This window comes from Theropithecus gelada, chromosome 7b (assembly GCF_003255815.1).
Source record: "Theropithecus gelada isolate Dixy chromosome 7b, Tgel_1.0, whole genome shotgun sequence".
Lineage (NCBI taxonomy): Eukaryota > Metazoa > Chordata > Mammalia > Primates > Cercopithecidae > Theropithecus > Theropithecus gelada.
In genome coordinates, this window is record NC_037675.1 from 101,284,112 (window position 1) to 101,306,265 (window position 22,154).

At 45.9% G+C, this 22,154-nt stretch overlaps 1 protein-coding gene across 4 annotated transcripts in view; it reads left to right on the forward strand.

Annotated features, from left to right (window-relative positions):
* Positions 1-22,154, forward strand: part of EML1 (echinoderm microtubule associated protein like 1) — a 174,635-nt gene that overhangs the window by 19,102 nt on the left and 133,379 nt on the right. Inside the window, exon 1 of one of the 4 annotated variants that reach the window (XM_025392376.1) lies at positions 1,574-1,779. The exons of 1 other annotated variant lie outside the window; for it this stretch is intronic. In XM_025392376.1, the coding sequence (XP_025248161.1) occupies positions 1,713-1,779 (67 nt within the window). In that variant the 5' untranslated portion in view covers positions 1,574-1,712. Of the gene's footprint in view, positions 1-1,573; positions 1,780-22,154 lie in introns of those variants that run through there. 2 more of the 4 variants (XM_025392375.1, XM_025392378.1) reach the window with 2 other exon arrangements.

The following is a 22,154-nucleotide window of genomic DNA, read 5'->3' on the forward strand; positions in this document are numbered from 1 at the left end:
CCCAGGCTGGAGTGCAGTGGCCGGATCTCAGCTCACTGCAAGCTCCGCCTCCCAGGTTCACCCCATTCTCCTGCCTCAGCCTCCCGAGTAGCTGGGACTACAGGCGCCCGCCACCTCGCCCGGCTAGTTTTTTTTTGTATTTTTTTAGTAGAGACGGGGTTTCACCGTGTCAGCCAGGATGGTCTCGATCTCCTGACCTCGTGATCCGCCCGTCTCGGCCTCCCAAAGTGCTGGGATTACAGGCTTGAGCCACCGCGCCCGGCCTAGGGATAAGGTCTTAAACTTCTCCCTCTGCCTACAGCGTGTAGCACCAGTCTTTACTAACCCATGTGCTAATCGTGCCGCACACAGAATGACAAAGTTCTGTCCCTCACCTGCCATCTACTGATGTCCAAGCCGGGCTTCTGGAAGGACAGGCCTCTGAGCCCAAGTGAGGCCTACGAGTTTTCCTAATTCTAACTTATTCAGTTCTTATTTCACCCACTGTATTCAACCTGCACAAGTTAGTACCTACAATTTCAGATTTTTGGCATGGAACTGAATTATGACTATGATGCAACAGGAAGTGTAAACGTTCTGCAGTCTCTTTGGGACCAAGCCCATTCTTGGGTTAGATCATCCATTTTATGTATTCTAATTTCTTGCTTCCCCGCTTGTTATTTGGCGCGTCTTTACTTACTTCACTCCATGGGAATAAAATGCGAACCATTAACAGCATTTTTATGTATATGGGCTGGAAAAGTTACAAACTCATGGATCTGTGTGTTTCTCCTACTGCGCTATTTTCTCCTAACTCTTGGTCTCTTTCTGATGTAGAATAAATACTGATTTCCTTAGTCCTGTAGCAAGTTAACAAGCCTGTAATGTGACAGATCTGTATCCCAGTGGCTGATCGTAGGGAAACCACAGAGCGATGTTTTAGCTGCGTCCAGTCCTCAACACTGCGGACTTCCAGCCTGGTGCCAGGATGGCCTCTCTGTCCCAGTGTGAGCGAAGGTTCGAGCGGACTTGCCAGTCCCGTGCTAATTCTCACTGAGGCAGGGCCTTGCTGCGGCGGAAAAACGTGTGGACAGAAGGGCACGCCGGCAGGATGTGGCCCACAGTGAGCCGCGGAGTAGAAACGGCCGAAATGCGCGGGCGCGTTGTCCATGTTTGGTCGTGGAGCTGCCCGCGAGCGCGGGAACAGTGCATCAGGAGCGGGTCGGCTTGGGCGTCCGCGGCAGAGGTTACCTCGGGCCCCCGCACGCCCGCTCTCTCCTGGCCTGGGTCTTTGTCCCCCCGCCCCCTCAAGGACCGCCGCCGCGCCCCTCAGCCCTTGGGCCCCCGTGCGCGGAGGCGGGGCCTGGCCAAGCGGACAGCGGGCGGCAGAGGCGGCCCTGCAGCACCCAGGCCGCCCGGGCAGCGCTCCCCGCTGAGGAAAAGGCCGCAGGCGCGGGAGGCTCGGCCCGGCCCCACCCCGCCACGTCCCCCTCCCGGCCCGGGCCCCGCAGCCGCCGAGGCCGCCCCCTCGCGGGCGGAGCGGGCGCTGGGCTAGCGCGGCTGCGGCGGCGGCGGCGGCGGGCCCGGGGTTGCCATGGTAACCGGCAGCAGCAGCCGCCACAGCAGGGCCGGCCCCAGCGCCAGCGCCGGTCGCGGTCGGGCTCGACTCAGTGTGTGGTGAGCGGCGGCGGCGCGGCCGGGCCGGGGAGCGGGCGCGGCCCGGCGGCCTCAGCATGGAGGACGGCTTCTCCAGCTACAGCAGCCTGTACGACACGTCCTCGCTGCTCCAGTTCTGCAACGGTGAGGGGCGGCCGCGCAGGGCCGGGGCGGCGGGCGGCGGGCGGCGGCGACGGCGACGGCGGCGACCAAGCCGAGGGGCCGAGGCCCGGCGGCCGCGGGCGAGGCCGCGCAAAGTTGTTACGGAGGGGCGCGCGGTCCCCGTTCCCGCCGCCGGCGCATTGTGCTGGAGCCGCGGGGCCGCGCCTCGCTCCGGGCCGTCCCGGGCTCCCCGCCGCCGCCCCGGTTCCCGGCACTGGCGCGCGGACCCCGCCGGCTACAACACCCGCGGAGCGCGCCCGGGCGGAGGCGCGTGGGGCACAGGGCGGCGGGGAGGCCCGGGAAGCATCCGCGTTCCGGGGAACGTGTTGCTTTTTTGCTTCCCAGCTCACATCTGTTTGGAAATGACTGGATGAAGAACTCAGGAAACAAATCCCTTAATAACAAAACCCTCCTGCGAGGATGCACGCAGTGTTTGGACCCCCAGAACCCATTCAGGTCTACTTTAATGAAATCATCACAATTTAATACAATCTAGAGCTTTTTAAATGGAAAGCCAAAGTGGACCTGGCCTCAGTGTTGCTTCTTATTTTGTTTATGGGATAATGATTATTTTTTTCTTTTCTTTTTGTTTTTGCAATTTTACAGGAAGGAAACATTCATATCCACCAATATGGCATCTTTTTAAAAATATGAAATCCTACATGCTTGAAAGATTTCAGTCTCATTGGCAGAGTTGAAAAAGATTTTCACAGCACACTGAATATTTTATCAGAACATGATGTGTGATAATTCACGCACAAAAGTTAACCACACTTTTTTTTTTTACATGTTGGGTTTATTGCTCCATCAAAGGGCCCTAAAAGTTTGTTAATGGGGAAAAAATGTGTATTTGATAGAATTTGCTTAAGTGCAGTCGGAATAATTTTGAATTCTAGACCCTTTGACAACTGGAGCAATTTATTTTGCTATTGTATTGTGATTTCGGGAAAGTTTTCTTGTTATTCGACACCTGTTTGTCACTGTAGCAGTAAAGAGTGGAGAGTGTCTTGATTCATCCTCTGTAGTGGTATTTTTATCGCTGGTGAAATTTATCATCTTGTTCATGTTAGAATGTATACTCTGATAGCTTTTGTAGCTTATACTTTACATCTGAACCATTTGTGGGTCTTCATGAACTTAGCAATTCCCTCTTCAGTGGAATTAAAGAAAGTTTTTACTCTCTCTCTGAATTTAACGCCAGTTTCCAAGAGCAGAACATCTGTGTTTTTGAGGCTCAGAAGGTGTTGAGGGCAGGTAGAATGTATTTGGTACGCTGGTGGTCCCTGGGATACTTTATAGTATAGAGTCATGGGAACGGTTTTGCTTTCTAGTAGGTTAGATTCCTCAATTAACATTTTGAATAGGTTCCTTAATTGATTTATAATCAATCATATTCGAATTGTTATTTTTGAGCTAAAAAGTAAGTACAAACTCCTGTGCGCTTATGGTAGAATTCTCCCTATGCTAGTTGGAAAGATATGTGGCTGAAATTTGTATTAAATGACTTTGAGACATCAGGTCTCACAAATTTAATCTGTGGGCATATTATTGACAGCTTGGTTTGCGATACGAAAATGAGCCTAGATATTTTTATTGGAGCAGTTGTTTGGGGGCCTGGTCATACTGTTCCTAAATAGCATTTGAGTCATGAAGTTGAGCTACACATCTATTCATGAATGTTTTGGTTTTCTGCATTTTCCTTTTAATTGCCAGCCTGGAGATATTGGCATGGTATTTTACTGGTGGTGATGTCCAGAAGAAAGTAAAAACCAGCTCTTATATTTTGTAGAGGTAACAGTTTAAAGAAAAGCCATCTTAACTAGAATCAAACAATAAGGTCACTTTGTAAGTATTGAATTACTTTTCTCAAAAAGTTCTCGGCTCTATATTTGTTATTTTTTTTAGGTTGTCTAATGAATAAAGTTTAAAGCAAGAGTGGCCTATGGGGCAGAAGTGAATGTTAACTGGTGATATCTTAGGCAACAGATGTTTTGATGTGAAACATTTTAAGAGGCTTTCATTAAGTGAAAATATAAATGAATACAAGTCAGCTAATTACTATGATGATTCAATTAAAGCGATGGATCACAGAAATGCCATTTCACTGGGAACTAAATTAAACGTTTGGATATTTCATTAGCTACATTGGCAAACAATTTTTTTTAAATGAGAGACGTAGATTACAATGGCAAGACAGCAGCATAATATATGAATCATACATTTTCATATGTTGAGTATGCTTCATGCTGTTAATAGTGATAGAAACTAAAAAATCATGGTTATTGCTTTAGAAAATATAATTCATACATATTATTTGGATGACTGTCATAGTTAACTTCCTTCTGGCCAAATAAAGACAAGATCAAAATGTAGGATGTTGAGGCGGGAGGATTACTTGCAGCCAGGAGTTTGAGAGCAGCCTGGGCAACATAGTAAGATCCCCTCTCTACAAAAAGTTTTTAAAAGTTGGCTGGGCATGGTGGCTTGAACCTGTAATCCTAGCTACTCAGGAGGCTGAGATGGGAGGATTGCTTGAGCCCAGGAGTTTGAAGCTATGTGAGCTATGACTGTGCCACTGTACTATAGCCTGGGTGACAAAGTGAGACCCTGTCTCGAAGAGAGAGAGAGATAGAGAGAGAGAGATGATAATGTATAAACGAGAAGGGGGAAAGATAAAAGTTTTGTTCTTATGAATGAAATTTCTGTCTTCTTTTATACTTTTTTCTTGGTGTCTCTCCTCGTAATTTGTAATGGATATGAAATGCAAAGTTAGGCAGTATCTAGCCTCCTGAAAAGGCTCATCCTCATCTTTCAGGAACTGTCTTTCTCATTTAAGCAGAAAATGTGTGCATTGTTTTCTTCAGAGTATTTGAAATCTGTAAAGTGAGCTAGAAATCACAAGCTTTTTTTTTTTTCTTTGAGCCAGACCTCACTCTGTGACCCGGGTTGGAGTGCAGTGGCGTGATCACAGCTCACTGCAACCTCAAACTCCTGGGGCTCAAGCTATCCTACCTCAGCATCTCGAGTAGCTGGGACTACAGGTGCATGCTACCACACCCAGCTCACAAACTTCTTTTAATGCTGAAAAAAAAAAAAAAATCCCTGAAGCGTTTTGAAAAGTGAACAGTAGCTATCCTTTATAAGACAATTTATGATTTGGGAAATACTCCATATTTTCTTCAAGGCTTCATTTTGAGGTAGGTGGTGTTACCATCCTTCCTTTCTGCCTGAGGAAACGTAGGCTCAAAGAGATTTGGCAACTTTATCAGGCCACAGAACTAGTAAGGACTTGGATACCAGTCTGAATCTTTGTGTGTGTGTGTGTGTGTGTGTGTTAGTAATAGCTTTATTGAAATATTTACATATCATAAAAATGTGTTTTTAAACTGTACCATTAAGCGCATGTAGTATATTCACAGAATTGTGCAGTTGTTACCACTCACTGATTTTAGAACCTTTTCATCACTCCGGAAGAAACCCTAATACCTACTAGCAGTCATTCCATGTTCCCCCATCGCCCTCACCCCCAGCAACCATTAATCTACTTTCTGTCTTTATAGATTCTGGACATTTTATATAAATGGAATTATAGAATGTTTGGTCTTTTGTTCCCGGCTTCTTTCACTTAGCATGTTTTGAGGTTCATCCATGTTGTAGCCTGTGTCAGCATGCCATTCCTTTTTTATGGCCAAATTATTTAATTTTTTTTTTTTTTTGAGATGGAGTCTCGCTCTGTCGCCCAGGCTGGAGTGCAGTGGCCCGATCTCAGCTCACTGCGAGCCCCGCCTCCCGGGTTCACGCCATTCTCCTGCCTCAGCCTCCCGAGTAGCTGGGACTACAGGCGCCCGCCACCTCGCCCGGCTAGTTGTTTTTTTTTTTGTATTTTTTAGTAGAGACGGGGTTTCACTGTGTTAGCCAGGATGGTCTCGATCTCCTGACCTCGTGATCCACCCATCTCGGCCTCCCAAAGTGCTGGGATTACAGGCTTGAGCCACCGCGCCCGGCCTTTATGGCCAAATTAAATTCCACTGTGGAGAGATACCATACTGTTTAAATCTGTTTACTTGTTGATGGGTTATTTGGGTTATTTCCACTTTTTGACTCTTATCAATAATGCTACTATGGGCACTCACATGCACATTTTTGTGTGGACCTGTGTTTTCATTTCTCTTGGGCAGATATCTAGGAGTGGAATTGCTAGGTCATATAGTAACTCTGGGCTTAACATTTTTAGGAACCAGTCTGAACTTTTTGAAACCTAAATATCAAGCTCTTTTTATTATACCTTTCTGATAAAAGAATAAATAATTAAGGAAATGGATGAAAGAGGGAAAGAAGTGGGAGCAAGTAACAAAATGTTGCTCATACATTTTTGTGAGTCCTTTGGATCCTTTGATCAATCACAGCTTACCAAAATGAGTCAGTGCACAACTGCACGTGGTTGCCATAGGTTATAAGAATCTCAGTGTGGCCGGACGCGGTGGCTCACGCCTGTAATCACAGCACTTTGGGAGGCCAAGGCGAGCAGATCACGAGGTCAGGAGATCGAGACCATCCTGGCTAACACGGTGAACCCCTGTCTCTACTAAAAATACAAAAAAAAAAAATTAGCCAGGTGTGGTGGCGGGTGCCTGTAGTCCCAGCTACTCGGGAGGCTGAGGCAGGAGAATGGCATGAACCCGGGAGGCGGAGCTTGCAGTGAGCCAAGATCGCGCCACTGCACTCCAGCCTGGGCGACAGAGTGAGACTCCGTCTCAAAAAAAAAAAAAAAGAATCTCAGCGCCTGAATGGATCTGGCAGGTAATCTCATCTCATGGTTTACTTTCTTAAGCCTTTGAGCTGTTTCTTCAAAGTAAAGGTTACCCAGGAACTCAACAGTAAAGCAGATAGATACAGAGCTGCCATAGCTGAAAGGGATAGGGGAGAGGGTGGTGCTTTGGCCCTCCTCTCCTGCCCCCACCCCTCCAGCTTGAAATCTCTGCCCTGTAGGGGAAGCTGGAAAGGCTGTTCAAAGCTAGAAAGGCTGTTCAACCCGTGCATGAGCATTTTCAAGAGACTAGAAAGTAAATACCTCTCCAGGCAATCCATTTTTTGTCTGGACAGTTCAGACTGTCAGATCCTACAAGCAGTGAAAATTCAGCCGAAGTTCTGTCCCTTGGGTCCATAGAGAATAGGTTTAGTATCTTGGACATATATTAGGTCCTCACATGTTTGAAGACAATCATTATAGTTCTTTCTCACATCTTCTAGCTCTTAAGACATAATTTAAATTTAATCATCCTGGTTGCCTCATCTACACCTGTTTCCTTTTGTCTATATTCCTCTCTTAACTTGATACAACTGAATGTGGTATTCCAGGCATGGTTTCTACACAGAGAAGATTAGAATAGGATACGTCACCTCCCTTATTCCAAAGTCTATACTTTTTTTTTTTTTTTTTTGGAGACAGAGTCTCACTCTGTTGCCTAGGCTGGAGTGCAGTGGTGCGATCTTGGCTCACTGAAACCTCTGCCCCCTGGGTTCAAGCAATTCTCCTGCCTCAGCCTCCAGAGTAGCTGGAATTACAGGTGTGTGCCACCAGGCCTGGCTAATTTTTGTATTTTTAGTAGAAATGGGGTTTCGCCATTTTGACCAGGCTGGTCTTGAACTCATGACCTCAGGTGATCTACCCTCCTCAGCCTCCCAAAGTGCTAGGATTATAGGCATGAGCCACTGTGCCTGGCCTATACTTCTAATAATGCGGCTTAAGGTTAGATAGGCTCCGTTGCTTGTCACATCACATTATTACCTCTTACTGATTTTCCAGTAAAATTCTTGTCTACTTTACATGTACCATGGCTAAATCTTTTCTTAAATTTAATTACTTTTTTTTTTAAGGGAGAGTTTCCTCCAACAGGCAGAGCCCTATCAGATTACAACACCGTTATAATCTGTGTTGTAATGCTATAAATAATCCCAGCACTCATTAAGATATTTTAGCATTACAGTAACATCAAAATTGACCATTGCCTTACAGGGTTGTGATTGTGGTTAATAGCCTTTTTCATTCTTGCCTTAGGTGTCATGAGAGAATTATCAGATGCCCTCTAAGGCCTGTCCAGAGCGTATCTGCCATGTCCCAGATCTGGCCTGGCTTCTCCTGCAGGTGCTACTTGTTAGTAACTATGGGGGGTCGAGTCCATGTGACCTGCCCAGTCATATTTTGAAATCACTATAATTTTTGAGTGACTGAAGTTTATTTTTTCTAGTTTTGCAATGGAACATTGTTTTAATTTCTAAACATTTATATTTTGGAAATTAAGAATATTTCATAATCTTAAACATCTTTTGACATCTCTAATACCGATGACTTTCTCTTAACTATGATTACGGCAGAATTTTCAAGTTGGCACCTCGATGGTTATAAAACAAATAGTTGGATTTAAAAGGAACACCTGTGAGGAAATTATCCAAACTCAACCCTCTGAAGAATTTTCAGGCCTCTTTTGCATTCTCATGCAGTGACAGAAGACTGACTGAGGCATTCTGTGATAGCAGAATCAGAGGAAAATGCTCTCATGGAGAAGTGCAAAGTAAGCCCCCCCCCACCCCCTCCCCCCCCCCCCCCCCCCGCTAAGCGAGAACTTCTGATTAGCATACTTGGTGCTCCACCCAGTGAGGAGCTTATTTTATAGCCAAACCACAACCACTGATGACCTTGTAAAGAAACCCATGCGTTTTGGTGGGAGAAAAATCACAAAACTGTGCTTAAAAAGTAGCCATTAGTTGATTATTGTCCATTTCTGAGATAGTGTAAACCTTTTCACATATTCTCTTAAAAAACATTTTAGTTGAGTGGAGGTTGCATAAGAGAGGAGAAATAACATCTTTGTTTCTAGTGTTACAGCTTGTTCATGCTATAAAACTGGTAGCGTGAAAACCTTCATCATGGATAACATTGAAAACGGAACATGAAAGCATTGCTCTCTCTAGTAAGGCAGTCTCTCCAGGGACTTAAAATCAGTGGCATTTTGTACTACTTACGAAAATTTCTTTCAGGAACAACTATTCATCCTTATAATTGTATCTAGCTCATTAATAGACGGTTTCTAATATTACCAAACGTTTTAAACACCTTCAGAAGCATTACTGATTACAAAAGTGTGCTGTAAACTCTAAAAGCTGTATAATTATTATTGATACCACCCCTCACCCCCGGCTTCATGTTTTTCTCACTAGACATTTGGCACATAGATTTCATTTTTGCTGAAGGCTGCTCATTCGTTTTAATCTGGCCCAGGACTGGGGGTGTGCTTAGATGTAAGCAGGAGCAAGTGCATACCCTCTTTGGTTTACTTTTTAAGAAATAGCTCTTCAGAAGAGTTTTTCTTTCTTTAAAGGACTTGGTTTTTTTTTTTTTTTAAGTTTAATTAATTATTTATTTTTTATTTAGAGTCAGGGTCTCACTCTGTTGCCCAGGTTGGAGTGCAGTGGCGTGATCATGGCTCACTGTAGCCTTGACTCCTTGGACTCTAGCGATCCTCACACCTCAGCCTCCCGAGTAGCTGGGACTACAGGCGTGTGCCACCACACCTGGCTAAATTTGAAAAATTTTTTTAGAGACAGAGTCTTCCTTTGTTGCTCAGGCTAGTCTTGAACTCCCCTCGAGAGATCCTCCTGCCTTGGCTTCTCAAAATGCTGAGATTAGGCACGAGCCCCTGCACGCAGCTAATTTTTGAGATTCAGTTTAGGTGGATACATTTCAATTTTTGTTTACTCTAAAGTTTTACCTTTACTAGCAAATACTGTTGGCGGGGAAAACCATCTTTTGCAGAGTACTCGGTTGTGTGTTAAAATGCAGTCATTTATTTATTCTGCCAGCTTTCCGGAAAATATTTAAACTGTCTATCTTTAATAAACCATTCCCACAGTGTACAGGCGGATTTGACCTATAGACTTGGATGATGCCTGAGGGCACTATCGCCAAGCCCAGGGCCTGCCAAAGGTAGGGAGTCCAACAGGAGACCTTCCCACCTGCCGAGGCCCTGCTGTCAGAGGGAGGGGAAGCAGAGGGCCCGCCTGAGGCCAGCGGTCGGATCCATGCATTTGTCGTGGTGTGGTCCAGGATTGGTGGCACCCTTCACTCTGCAGAGCCCCTGTAGGGGAGACCCACCGTCCTGGACTGCACAGTCTTCTCACAAATAACCTTTGAAGGACAATGGGCAGCCCACAGTTAAAGATTACAAGGGTAGAAATGATTAGGCGAATATTCATGGAGAGACTTAAGTCCATTTGGCAAATTGGGCTGATTTCCAGTGAATATCTACAGTGTTCTTAGGACAATTAAACATGTCAATGTTTAATTAAACATGTCAAAAATGTAGTCTCCCTTATAAACATTAGATTCTCCTAGTAATCATTTTAGACTCTTCTACCCCCTGCCCCATATCTCAGTTGACTCAGTGGATTCTGCACCCCAAATGTCTCATCATCTGTCCCTTCCACCCTGATTGGGGCCCTCATCAGTTCTCATCTAGGGTTCGGTTTGGTTTCAGCAGCAGACCCAAAGCAGTCCTCCTTCCTCCAGTCTTCAATCCATTCCTTTAAACAAGCACTCAAGTACTCACAGTGTTCATTATTACACTGTTTTAGGGGTTCCAGCGAAATGCGAGGATGACATGGTCCTTGGCCTTAGGAAGCCTAACTTGTTTCTCAGGAGCTAAATATCCAGTGTTATTTTCACACTCGCTTCATGACAACAGTGATAGGTTGTTCTGAGAAGTCTAAGGAACAAAGGTAGGGTGTTGCAGGACTGGGGGCATGTATCAGGGCGGGCTTCCTAAGAGAGGCGTCCGTGAGAGCATCTTTCTTGTCTGCTCACTGCAGGCGGGTAGGTGGAAGTGGGGAGAGCCAGTCAGGCCAGGGAAGTGTCTAGGAAGCCCTGGGTGGGAAAGAACCTTTTGAGAACTGCAAGGTTGCCTGTGGTGAAAGGGAAAGGAGTAACGTGGCTTGCAGTGGAATTGGGAGCGTCGCTTTGGGGACATGGCAAGAAGTTTGGTCTTGTTCCTAGGAGCAGTGGGAATAGAGAGGAGAATTTTAAGGCAAGGGAGCGACTTGTTCACATTTTTCGTTTTGGAAGATCACTCTGCTTCCAGGGGGAGGGCAGGTGGGAAGCGCAGTCCAGGGTGGAGGTAGGAGGCTAGAGGTGGGGGGACTATGGCAGTAACCCGGGGAGAGGCAATGGTGATTCACCCTGGGCTGGGGGTTGGGAGCAAGACGCAGGAGATTCTTAGGGGGTTACATCCTGTATTTACATTAAGAGTGGGGAGAGGGCAGAATCAAGGCTGACGCCCAGGTCTCTGGTACCTGCAACTGGAGATGGCAGGACAGGCTGGGGGGCCTGTGCAGAGATGGCAGTCCAGGCCACGGGGGAGGTGGTTTGGGCTTGTGGGGTGGGAGGACATATGGAACACAAGCTGAGGTGCTGAGCAGGCCGTTGGTGAAGGTCTGGAGCCCGGGAGACGGCTGGGCTGGACAGAACGTTTGCAAGCCGTCAGCATCCAGATAGTAATGGGATCCATGGGCACCGATGAGCTCACCCAGGGGAAATTAGACATTTCGAATGTGCCTCCTGCAGGGCAGATCCGGGCAAAACGGCCTCCTGTTTAAAAGCTGACAGCAGCCCTCCCTCCCGCTTTAGCATCCAGGGCCCCACTTATCTTCATCCCTGAGTGCCCCCAGGTGCCCTTCCTTCCTTGGTGGCTATGTGGTATTTAGTATAAACCTCTGCCATCGTGATTATCCCAGAGGCCTGTCATGGAGGTTTATTTTCATCTCCCGTTAGAGATAAGCTCCTCCGGGCAGACTTTCCTGGGATCGTCTCTGTGTCTTTTGCACTTCAGCAGTGCCTGGCATGTGGTGAGTTTCCTGGTGAAAGTTAGTTGAATAGATTCAGGGTCCGTCTTATTTATCTTTTTTTAAAAATTCAATTTTATTTATTTATTTTTGAGACGGAGCCTTGCTCTGTTGCCTAGGCTGGAGTGCAGTGGCGCCATCTTGGCTCACTGCAAGCTCTGCCTCCCGGGTTCACGCCATTCTCCTGCCTCGGCCTCCTGAGTAGCTGGGACTACAGGCGCCCGTGGCCACACCCGACAGAGACGGGGTTTCCCCATGTTAGCCAGGATGGCCTCAATCTCCTGACCTCGTGATCCGCCCGCCTCAGCCTCCCAAAGTGCTGGGATTACAGGCGTGAACCACCATGCCTGGCCCATCTTATTTATCTTATAGCACCTCCTCAAACACACACACCAGGCACCACCACCCACCATGCCACACATGTGACAGGTGCCTGCAAAATAGAGCATGCCCACCACTTCCCTGTGTGCTTGAAACAACGTGTATCAATGTATATAGTATATACCACATGTGCATATAACTTCATGTATACCTGCATTTCTACATGCATTATACACACATGCATACATGTGACATTTAACTCTACCCCTCAGCAAAGAACTGGTAGACTTAGACATTCAGAAGAGAAGGCCTTCCAGATGAGGGAACCTTATTGGTAGAACCCCGAAACATGCATGCAGGCCCATGAGACTGGCTTAGTACAGAGTCAAACCTTGCCACCACAGTTGCTGCAGAATGCCTCTCGCTAGACACCGCATCACTGGAATCAATAAGCAGAGACATTTGCAGAAAGCATTTGGTGGTTTCACTGGCTTAAAACAAATTATTTTCAGCCAAAGTAATTGACACAATGAAGTGGTTTTTGGCAATTCCAGCATTTTTAACAGTAAAAAGGATTTGACTTCAATCACCCCCCAAAAAGTTATGTAACATGAATTTTACCATTCTTAGAAAAATATGTTCCAGTTGAGAAACGGTTGAATGGAATTAGGACTCTCTTATACTGCAGCATTACTGTGCACTTTAGCCCCAGCTGTCTTCGTCACAAACAGTTGAAAATCCTTAGGAATAGGACTTAGTGATGATGATTTATCTACTATTGAGTCGCTTATGCTTACCCATCCTGTATGCAAAATGTGGCAGCCGCTCCCAGGGGACTGTATGGAGCTATAATAAAGATAATGATCTGTTAGCTCGGCTTCACCGAATTAGTCCTTTAGAAAGTAATTAAGCAGGATTGCCCACACTCCACTGCTCTCAAAGACTGAAATCTGGCTTGGTGTGTCATTTCTTTGCCTTCCTTGAAAATGGCCTTTTATTGAGTTGATATAATTTAATTATATAAAAATACGTGTTCAGATTGCATCTTGTACTTAATTATATCTTACGCCATGGAGTTATTTCCCAGCTAGAGCTTGTGCTGTTAGAAGGTGGGGTCCGTGTCTCATTCATGCGTGCGTGTGTGTGTGTGTGTGTGTGTGTGTGTGTGTGTGTTTAGATGCAGGAGGGGAGGGGAGAGAAATGCTGGCTTTAAAGAGTGCTCACCAAGCATCAGGTGTTGGGCTAAGCATTTTTAATGTATTCTTTTGTTTAATTCTCACAACACCCTTTTGAAGTAGGTCCTATTATTTTCTTCATTTTGACCGACAAGGAAAGAGAGGCCCAAAACTTAGAGTAACTTGCTCAAGATCGCCTGGCCAGTGTGTTTCAGAGCTGGGATTTGAAGTCAAGCATCCTGGCTCCACTGTCCACGGTATGTTAAGTACTCAGTTATGCCCAATGAGTGAATGATGGGAAAAAAGATTGGACTGTCATCGACCTGAAAGGGACTGAGGAGATCGCTCTGGTCTGCCCTTGCCTGTAGGAGAGGCCACACATGGTTTGCTCATGCAGATCTGAAGCCCTTTCCCTTGGATTACTGGGGGAGTCTCTGAACAGATTTCCTTGTCTTTACCGGTTTTTCTTCAAATCCCACCTCTTCAGCACTTTTAAAAATGGAATTGCCCAGCATCCCCCAGAAGTTCCCCATGACTCTTGGGGTTCAGGGCCGACTCTGGGAACTACTTGCCACCTGTTTTCCTGACTCTTTCCTCCCAGGGCCCTGGATGCAGCCACCCTGGACTTCTGGTAGCTTCTGAAGGTGCCAGGCTGTTGTGTACAGGATTCCACATGCTGAGCACCCTTGCCTTCCCTGGAGCGTCCCTTCCTACCCCTGCTTCACGGAGCCACACCCTCATCCTTCAGAACCCTGCTCCCATGGCACGGGAAACCTCAGGGCAGGTGGATGTAGGTGCAGTTCACTGGGTGCCCCTTAGGCCCCAGGCCACGTGTCTCAGGGCATAGCCAACTCCACTTAACCGTCCAGACCAGGAGGACCTGGAGGATGTCATTCTGGCTCATGTAACTCAGTGGGCCCTCAGTACTAGCTTGTTGAACAAAAGAGTTCAGAGTGGAAATATTAAATGGTACGTTCAGTCATGTCTACTTAGGACATTTTAACTTTTCTCTGTTTACAGCGCACGCCGACCACTGTAACCTAGTGTTGATGGAACTCTTCTGTCTTTCTGTTAACAGTTGTAGTTTTTCAGTGTTTCATCAGCAGCCATATTCTATTTACTCATTCTCTTTCTTTTCTTCATTTTTTAAAAATCTTTTGAGAGAGGGCCTAGTCTGTTGCCCAGGCTGGAGTACAGTGACATGATCTGGGCTCACTGCAGCCCCGACCTCCCCAGCCCAAGCAATCCTCCAGCCTCAGCCTCCTAAGTCTGGGACTATAGGCACACGCCACCATGCCCAGGTAATTTTTTTATTTTTTTGTAGAGATGGGGTCTCAATTTGTTGCTCAGGCTGATTTTGAACTCCTGGGCTCAAGTGATCCTCCTGCCTCAGCTTCCCAAAGTGTTGGGATTACAGGCATGAGCCACTACACCCAGCCCTAGAACTGTTTTTTAAAAAAAAAAAATTTAATCATGGTAAAATACATGTAACATAAAATTTAGCATCTTACACATTTTTAAGTGTACAGTTCATAGCATTAAGTACATTCACATTGTGGTGCAGCCATCACTGCCATCCATCTGCAGAACTTTTCATCTTCCCAAACTGAAATCTATCCCCATTACATAATTCCCCACTCTCCCCCGCCAGCTCCTGGTCCAGCGTTCGACTTTCTTGTCTCTGTGCATTTGACTACTTTAGATATCTTGTATAAGTGGAATCACACAATATTTGTCTTTTTGGGAGTAGCTTACTTCAGTTTCAGAATGTTTTTTTAAAAACAATAGTTTCATGAAGTTATAGAATCCTAAACTGAATGTTTAAAAGGTTCAAAGCCCCGGGCAAGAAGTGGGATAATTGCCTGCACATTTGAGGCTGTCAGAACGCCTGATGATGTGTCACCAGATCACACCTACGTGCATTACAAGCAGCCCTGCTCAGCCTCCTGTGTAAAGTTTCAGTATCCGATCTCCAGAATGTTTTTTTTTGTTTGTTTTTTTTTTTTTTTTTTTTTTTTGAGACGGAGTCTCGCTTTGTCGCCCAGGCTGGAGTGCAGTGGCGCGATCTCGGCTCACCGCAACCTCTGCCTCCCAGGTTCAAGCGATTCTCCTACCTCAGCCTCCCGAGTAGCTGGGATTACAGGCATGCTTCACCACACCCGGCTAATTTTGTATTTTTAGTAGAGACAAGGTTTCTCCATGTTGGTTAGGCTGGTCTCGAACTCCCGACCTCAGGTGATCCACCCGCCTTGGCCTCCCAAAATGCTGGGATTATAGGCGTGAGCCACTGTGCCCGGCCAGTCTCCGGAATCTCTAATGGAAAGTGTACTCCTTCCCCCAAGCGAGAGCCAGTACAAGACCACTCTCAAGAAGAGTAGCGCCGAGTACGAGGAGACAGGGCTTGGCTTCAGAGCTGCCCTTCACACCCAAGCACAGCAACACGGGCTGCTCTGACAAGCCAAGAAGGGTGACAAGTGTCTAAGCTCTTTTAGGAATGGGGAGCTGGAAAAAAATTTAGAGCTGTTTAGAAAAATGATGAGGGGCATATGTTTGCTAAAGAAATTTCATGACATATGCCTTCTGATCGCCAATAACATGCATTCTCTCCCAATTAGCTAAGAGTCTAAGAAGGGAAACAGCAGATGCAGGACCCGGGATCTAGGAAGGATCTGGACTGGAGTCTTGGAATATCTCTGAGTTTTTGTTTTTTTTTTTAAGGATTGCTTTTGTACGTTTGGCACCGTTTGCTGCCATGAACGCCTGATTGGAGCATCTCATTTGCAGGACCGTTTAAAGAGACAGGCAGGCGCAGGCTGCACACGTGCAGATGAATAATGAACTCTTGAGAATTAGCACAAAAGATTACGTGCATTCTTTCATGATCCTCTGTAATCTACCACCAAATTACTTTCCCAGAGGTGGTGCACATAGGCTTTGGAGACAGACAAGACTGGGTTGCAGTCTTGATTCTGCTGTTTAATGAAATGACTCTGTAAACTTGGATAATTGCTTATTCTTTCCTGGCCTCAGTTTCCTCAGCTCTAACAAGGAGAGCTGACTGCAAGGCAATTCTAGAGAGTCCTGGCAGGAAGCAATGGTGCCCTCAAATTGGCCAATTTAAGGGGATTGTGGTAAAGTCACTGTTGTGAAGGTTGGTGCAAGATATAGGGAGACCACAAGGGCTGAGGTAGTGGCCAGGACTGGTACAGCAGGCACAGTTCCACCCTAGGCCTGAAGGGGCAGAGGGGCAGTTACCAGACCTGGGTTCAAAGAGGGCTGGGTGGACAGAGCTGCCAGACAGGAGCAGTGACAGCAACCCTACCCCAAGAAGCAACCCTGACCTCACTCCCCTCTTTCTCCCTCCCCTCCGCTGCTCCTCCCCAAGGGGAAACCTGTTGATGCAGCCCGCGCAGGGGTGAGAGGTTGGAGACGGGGTCTGCAGGGCAGGCTTGAGAGCTCCAGCACAGCGTTGTCTAGAATCGAGATGCCAGGACTTAGTAGTAAGTGTCGCCTTGGTGTTGTCTTGATGATTACAGCTGGGTTGACTTATCCTCATTCCTGATGCCTCGTAGGTATCTCATAAATGTTAGATTTGTGGTCTCACCACACGCCTCTGCTTACTGTGTGCCAAGAGTTTCCATGACTGTGGTCATGCTTTATCAGTCGGGAGCCCCTCCTTTTTCCATATTGAAATACTGTTCATGCCTGAAGAGCCGGCCTACAGACTGTCCCTGGGGTGAAGCCTTCCCTTGTCTGTCCGGGGTTACTTGGTCTTTCCCCTGCATTTCTAAATTATGATACATACCCCTGTGATCACTGCTGGTTTCCCTCTGTCTTGCATCGTGGTCAGCCGTGAGGGCCTTTGTTGGCGTCTTCAGCTAGTGAGTTCCTTGCGGGCAGGGACGCCGTGTTGTCTTTTTATTTCGTTTGCTGCTTTCTCCTGCTTTGCACGGTGCCTTGCAGGGAGTGTGTCTCCAGTACATTCTTGTTGCATGAAAAATCAAATGCCAAAATTATACACAGAGCTGTGTTATCTTTAAATTATTATAAGAGACAAGGAGAGAACTTCTGGATCCTGAGAAGCTTTTCAGTAATACCAAAAACATTTCTTCATTGTGTACAGTAATAAAATAACCCACAGTCATAGGTGGCAAAGCCTCCTAATTACTGTAGGTCGGAGTCAGAGTGTATGAACTTCCAGCATTCTTGGATCACATGTATTATATACGCATTTAGTGAAACACAATATATATTATTTAATTTTGTTTATTTTTATATTTTTGTTCAAGATGGTCTCTCAATGCAGGCCAGCCACGGTGTGTATTTAACCATGGTGTGTATTTAACCCCGAAAACAGGAATCTATTCCAGTGTTGGAGGGATTTGCTGAGAGATGATACAGTTTACACAAAACCACGTATGCTCCACACTGTGGGCTATCTGGGGAATTTTTCAAGAGTAATTTCAACACACTTTATTTTCATCTAATTTACTGCCCTTAGAACATAACCCCAACGTAAAACGATCTCCTCTGTAATATTTTACAGTTTTTAAAGCACCTTCAGATCTGTTTATCACTTAATTCTCACAACCAAACTCTAAGGTAAGTAAGATACTACTTTATCACATTTAGCTTACATGTAATCAGGGAAGCTGATAGGTGCTAAGTAACTTAGCCAAGGCCAGATAGTTCAGTGAGGACCAGATCTCGAACCTAGGTCTCCCGAGAAAAACCCCAGGTTCTTTGAACTACACCAAGTGGCTTTCCATTTGTTGTCATCATGTTAGCATCCGTGTTGACCTGGTAATCTATACTTTTATAAAAAGAGAAAATATGCTATAGATAACTGAATTTTGCAAATTTTGTTATTTTTTTTCCCTGCACCTTGAATATGGTTATGCCCTACTTTAAGAAACCCTGACCTTCTATAACATTTTCTTAAAATTGTAAATTCCCCTATCTGCTTAAATATCATATTTATCAAACTTTGACTTTGTTCTTCAGGTCACATCGTAGGTAAAGTGGCTTGTTTTATTTTATTTTATTTATTTATCTATTTATTTTAATTCCTTTTCTCCCTCAAAGCACAGTCTGCTGTATGTTAAAGGGGCGGGGAGCTGCTGACTCTGCAGTGCAGCCTTACTCACACAGTTTTCCATTCTGGCTGAAGTAGGGGATGAGACACAACACGCCCAGAAGCTGTGTCCAGCGCCTGGACAGGCGCCCTGGTGGGCACCCTGGTCAATAGCCTGGGAACCTCGGCCGTGTGCTGCCTGCTTTCTGGGTCCATCCCAGCCCTGGGTGTATCGCAGATGCCTTGAGAATTAACAGCCCTTGAGTCAGGCCTGCAACCTCTTATCTGCGATTTCAACATCCAGAAAGCTCTGAAACCCAGATGTTTTTTGGTAACTCGTTTGCTAGTCAGATTTGGCCTGATCTGAAATCATTTGATGGGTGGGGAGAACTCCTCTGAATTGAAACATGTGGCTTTTGATTGTTTATGTTTATTTCTTTTAGTGTGAAAGTTCTGCTTTTCTGTAGAGGTGTTTTTGAATGTGACTGCGGGTCTTGTCCTGTGCCCTTCTGGGGGTATTGGCTAATGTATGTTGTATGCCCTGGACTTCTGTTTTAAAGTCTGAATCTGAGTTCAAAAGCCTCTCAGGCTCCAGGGATTTGAGGAAGGGTTTCCAGACCAGTATGACCAGACAGCCGAGCTGAGCCTGTATACTGCGTCTGGTTCCTGGGTGGTTCCTGCTGCAGTGCGGCCCGGTCAGGGCACCGCTGCTGACCTGTATCTGTGGACACTCCCCAGTGCTTGAGTGATGTTTACGTGGAAGCCTGGCGTGTAGGAGGCCGGTGCCCCTGGGGGAACTGCAAGGCCATTTTACAGCAGTCACCTGTCACCGTGTCCTTGAGAACCAGCCAGATGCTACAGAGCCAGGCTGTACCAGAGTCCAGGCCCATGAAAATAAAGTTCAGGGAGACTCTGTTGATTTTGCTAAATTCATGTGTTCCTTCCTTCCTTCATTTCTTTGTTCAAGGGGAATTTTTGTATCTGCCCTAAGAAGGCATGCGCTTGGCTTATGAAAAGTAACAGTGACACTTCACATGAGTTAACATCTGCGGTTTATGGTTGTGTTGCAGTGTTTCATTTCGTCCTTGCAATCGTTCAGTGAACCAGCTGGTGTTGGCCCTTTTTGTAGATGAGGAAACTGAGGGCTAAATAGCTTTTCCATATCTGCAGATTCCAATGCTCGTGACTTTTCCTGTTGTGGCCTTCATACGCCCTCAGCATTATTTGTTAAGACTCAGCTATTTTCAAACCCCAACCCACTTGAAGCAGTGGCTTTTTCAGATACCTGGGACAAATCACGTGAGCTCGTGCCTCAGTTTTCTATGCCATAAATTGGGATTCCTTCCTAATCCTTGCAAGTCCTAAGTGAAATAATCTATGTGACTCTGCTTTGTGAATTGTGAAACTCAATCTGGTGGCTATAGTTAATAATAACGTATTACATGTTTCAAAATTGCTAAAAGAGTGGATCTTAAATGTTCTCAGTGCAAAAAAATGATAAATATGTGATGTGATAGGTATGTTAATTAGCTTGATGTAATCATCCACATCATATACATGAATCAAAGCATTGCATTGTACCCACTAAATGTATAGTTATTGTCAGTTAAAGAAAAAACTCTCTGATCCCATGGTAAAGGATTTTCTGATTCTTCTTCCTCTTTTCCCACATCCAGATATGTCTGTCTGGGATCCCATATGGCGGTTCTCCCCATCCCTTATGATGTTCACCTCATATACAGTTGACTCTTGAACAATGCAGGGGTTAGGGGATGCTGAGCCCTAGCACAGTTAAAAATTCGTGTGTAACGATTTTTTTGTTTGTTGGGGTTTTTGTTTTTTGAAACAGGGTCTCGCTCTATCACCCAGGCTGGAGTGCAGTGGTGCCATCACAGCTCACTGCAACCTTGACTTTCTGGGCTCAAGTGATCCACCCACGTTGGCCTCCCAAAGTTCTGGGATGACAGGTGCGAGTCACTGTGCCTCGTGTTGAATATAGCTTTTGACTCCTCAAAATCTTAGCTACTAACAGCTTACTGTTGACCAGAACCTTACCAATAATACAAGCAATTAACACATACTTTGTATGTTATATGTATTGTATACTGTATTCTTACAATAAAGTGAGCTAGGGAAAGGAAAATGTTGCTAAGAAAATCAAGCCGAGTTGGGTGGCTCATGCCTGTGATCCCAATACTTTGGGAGGCCAAGGAGGGAGGATCACTTGACCCTAGGAGTTTGAGATCAGCCTGGGCAACATGACAAAACCCTGTCTCTACCAAAAAAAAAAAAAAAAAAAAAAAAAAAGATTAGCCAGGCTTTGTGGCGCAAACCTGTAGTCCCAGCTACTTAGGAGACTGAGGTGGAGGACTGCTTGAAACTGAGGCTGAGGCTGCAGTGAGCCAAGGTTACATCCCTGCACTCCAAACTAGGCAACAGGAATGAGACCATGTCTCAAAAAGAAAGAGAAGAGAGAGAGAGAGAGAGAGAAGAAAATAAAGAAAACTCATAAGGAAAAGAAAATACATGTACTGTTCATTAGTGGCAGTGGATCATCACAAAGGTCTTCAGCCTCGTTGTCTTTATGTTGAATAGGCTGAGAAGGAGGAAGGGTTGGTCTTGCTGGCTCAGAAGTGGCCGAGGTGGCAGAAAATCCCTGTGTAAGTGAACCTGTGCAGTTGAAACCCACAGTGTTCAAGAGTCACCCATACTTATTCCTCTACTCTCCTGTCTGACATCTTAAGAGCTAAGCCCCCCTGGTATTCATTCATCTTTGAGAACTCTGCATTGCCTAGTTTACAGGTGACAGTAAGTGTGTGTTGGAGTTGGTGCAATGGTGAGATGTATGGCTGGTAATTCGGGGGTTAGGTTTGCTGATGCAGTCAGGGAGGCCTGACCGTAGCACGCCCAGCCCCTTCATCAGGCGCTGTGTGTGTGCCCAACCGAGGACATTCATGAGGCTCTCTCTCTGTGATACCGAAACAGCTGGACATACACTGAGAAAGGAAGTCAGCCAAACAAATATTTTCTAACCTAACTCTAAAAAGGTAGATGCCAGGCAGCCTCCAGGTGAAGATGCTTTTCTGAGGCTGACATACTGGTACACAGCATTGAGGTGCTATCAGATCTCTTCCCTGCCATCCACCTCCCAGTGACCCCTCCTCGGCTGCACAATGCGCCTCCCCACATGCATTGTCCCGTGGCCCTCCCTGTACAGTCGGCTCTTCACTTTGCCTGGCTCAGAGGTGTCCTCCATACCAAAGGGGCTCAGAGTGTCAAGATTTAGGGAAGGTTGGAAGTAGGTGGGGTAGGCAGGGGAGTCAGCCTTCCTTCTCTGCAGGGTTGCAGAAAGTTTCAAGGGTCAAGGAAATAATAAACACCTTTGAATAGAGGCTCAGAATTGTTTGTTTGGAGTTCCCAGTGACTAGCATCTTAGCTACCAACAGCTTTGGTGCAATTTGCTTTTCTTTAGCTAAACATTCTCACGTGGTGGTTTTAAAAGCAAGTAAACAGATAAAGTGTTTCTAAGTGTAATAATTTTCTTTCCTGATGCATAGCTAACAAGCAGTGAGCAGGCAGAGGGACCCCAAACCAAAGGCTCTCTCATTTACTCTGTATAAAATCTGTTCCACACTGTGTAACCTCCACATCCTTCTCCTAAGGCTGAATAAATTGGGTGCCACCCTTTGAAATGTAGTACTCTGTTTGGCCCAGGAACCTCAGTTAGCTGCCTTTCTTGAGGGAAGGTGATTAATCTTGTTTTGCCAAGCAGAAGGATTATGGGTATGGCTGAACCAGTTTTGTACGCTTTGAAGTATCAGCCCTGTCAATTTTGTGTTTCTCAGGGAGGGAGGAACAGGGGACAGTCTCATGCAAGAGAAATCCTGGCTTTT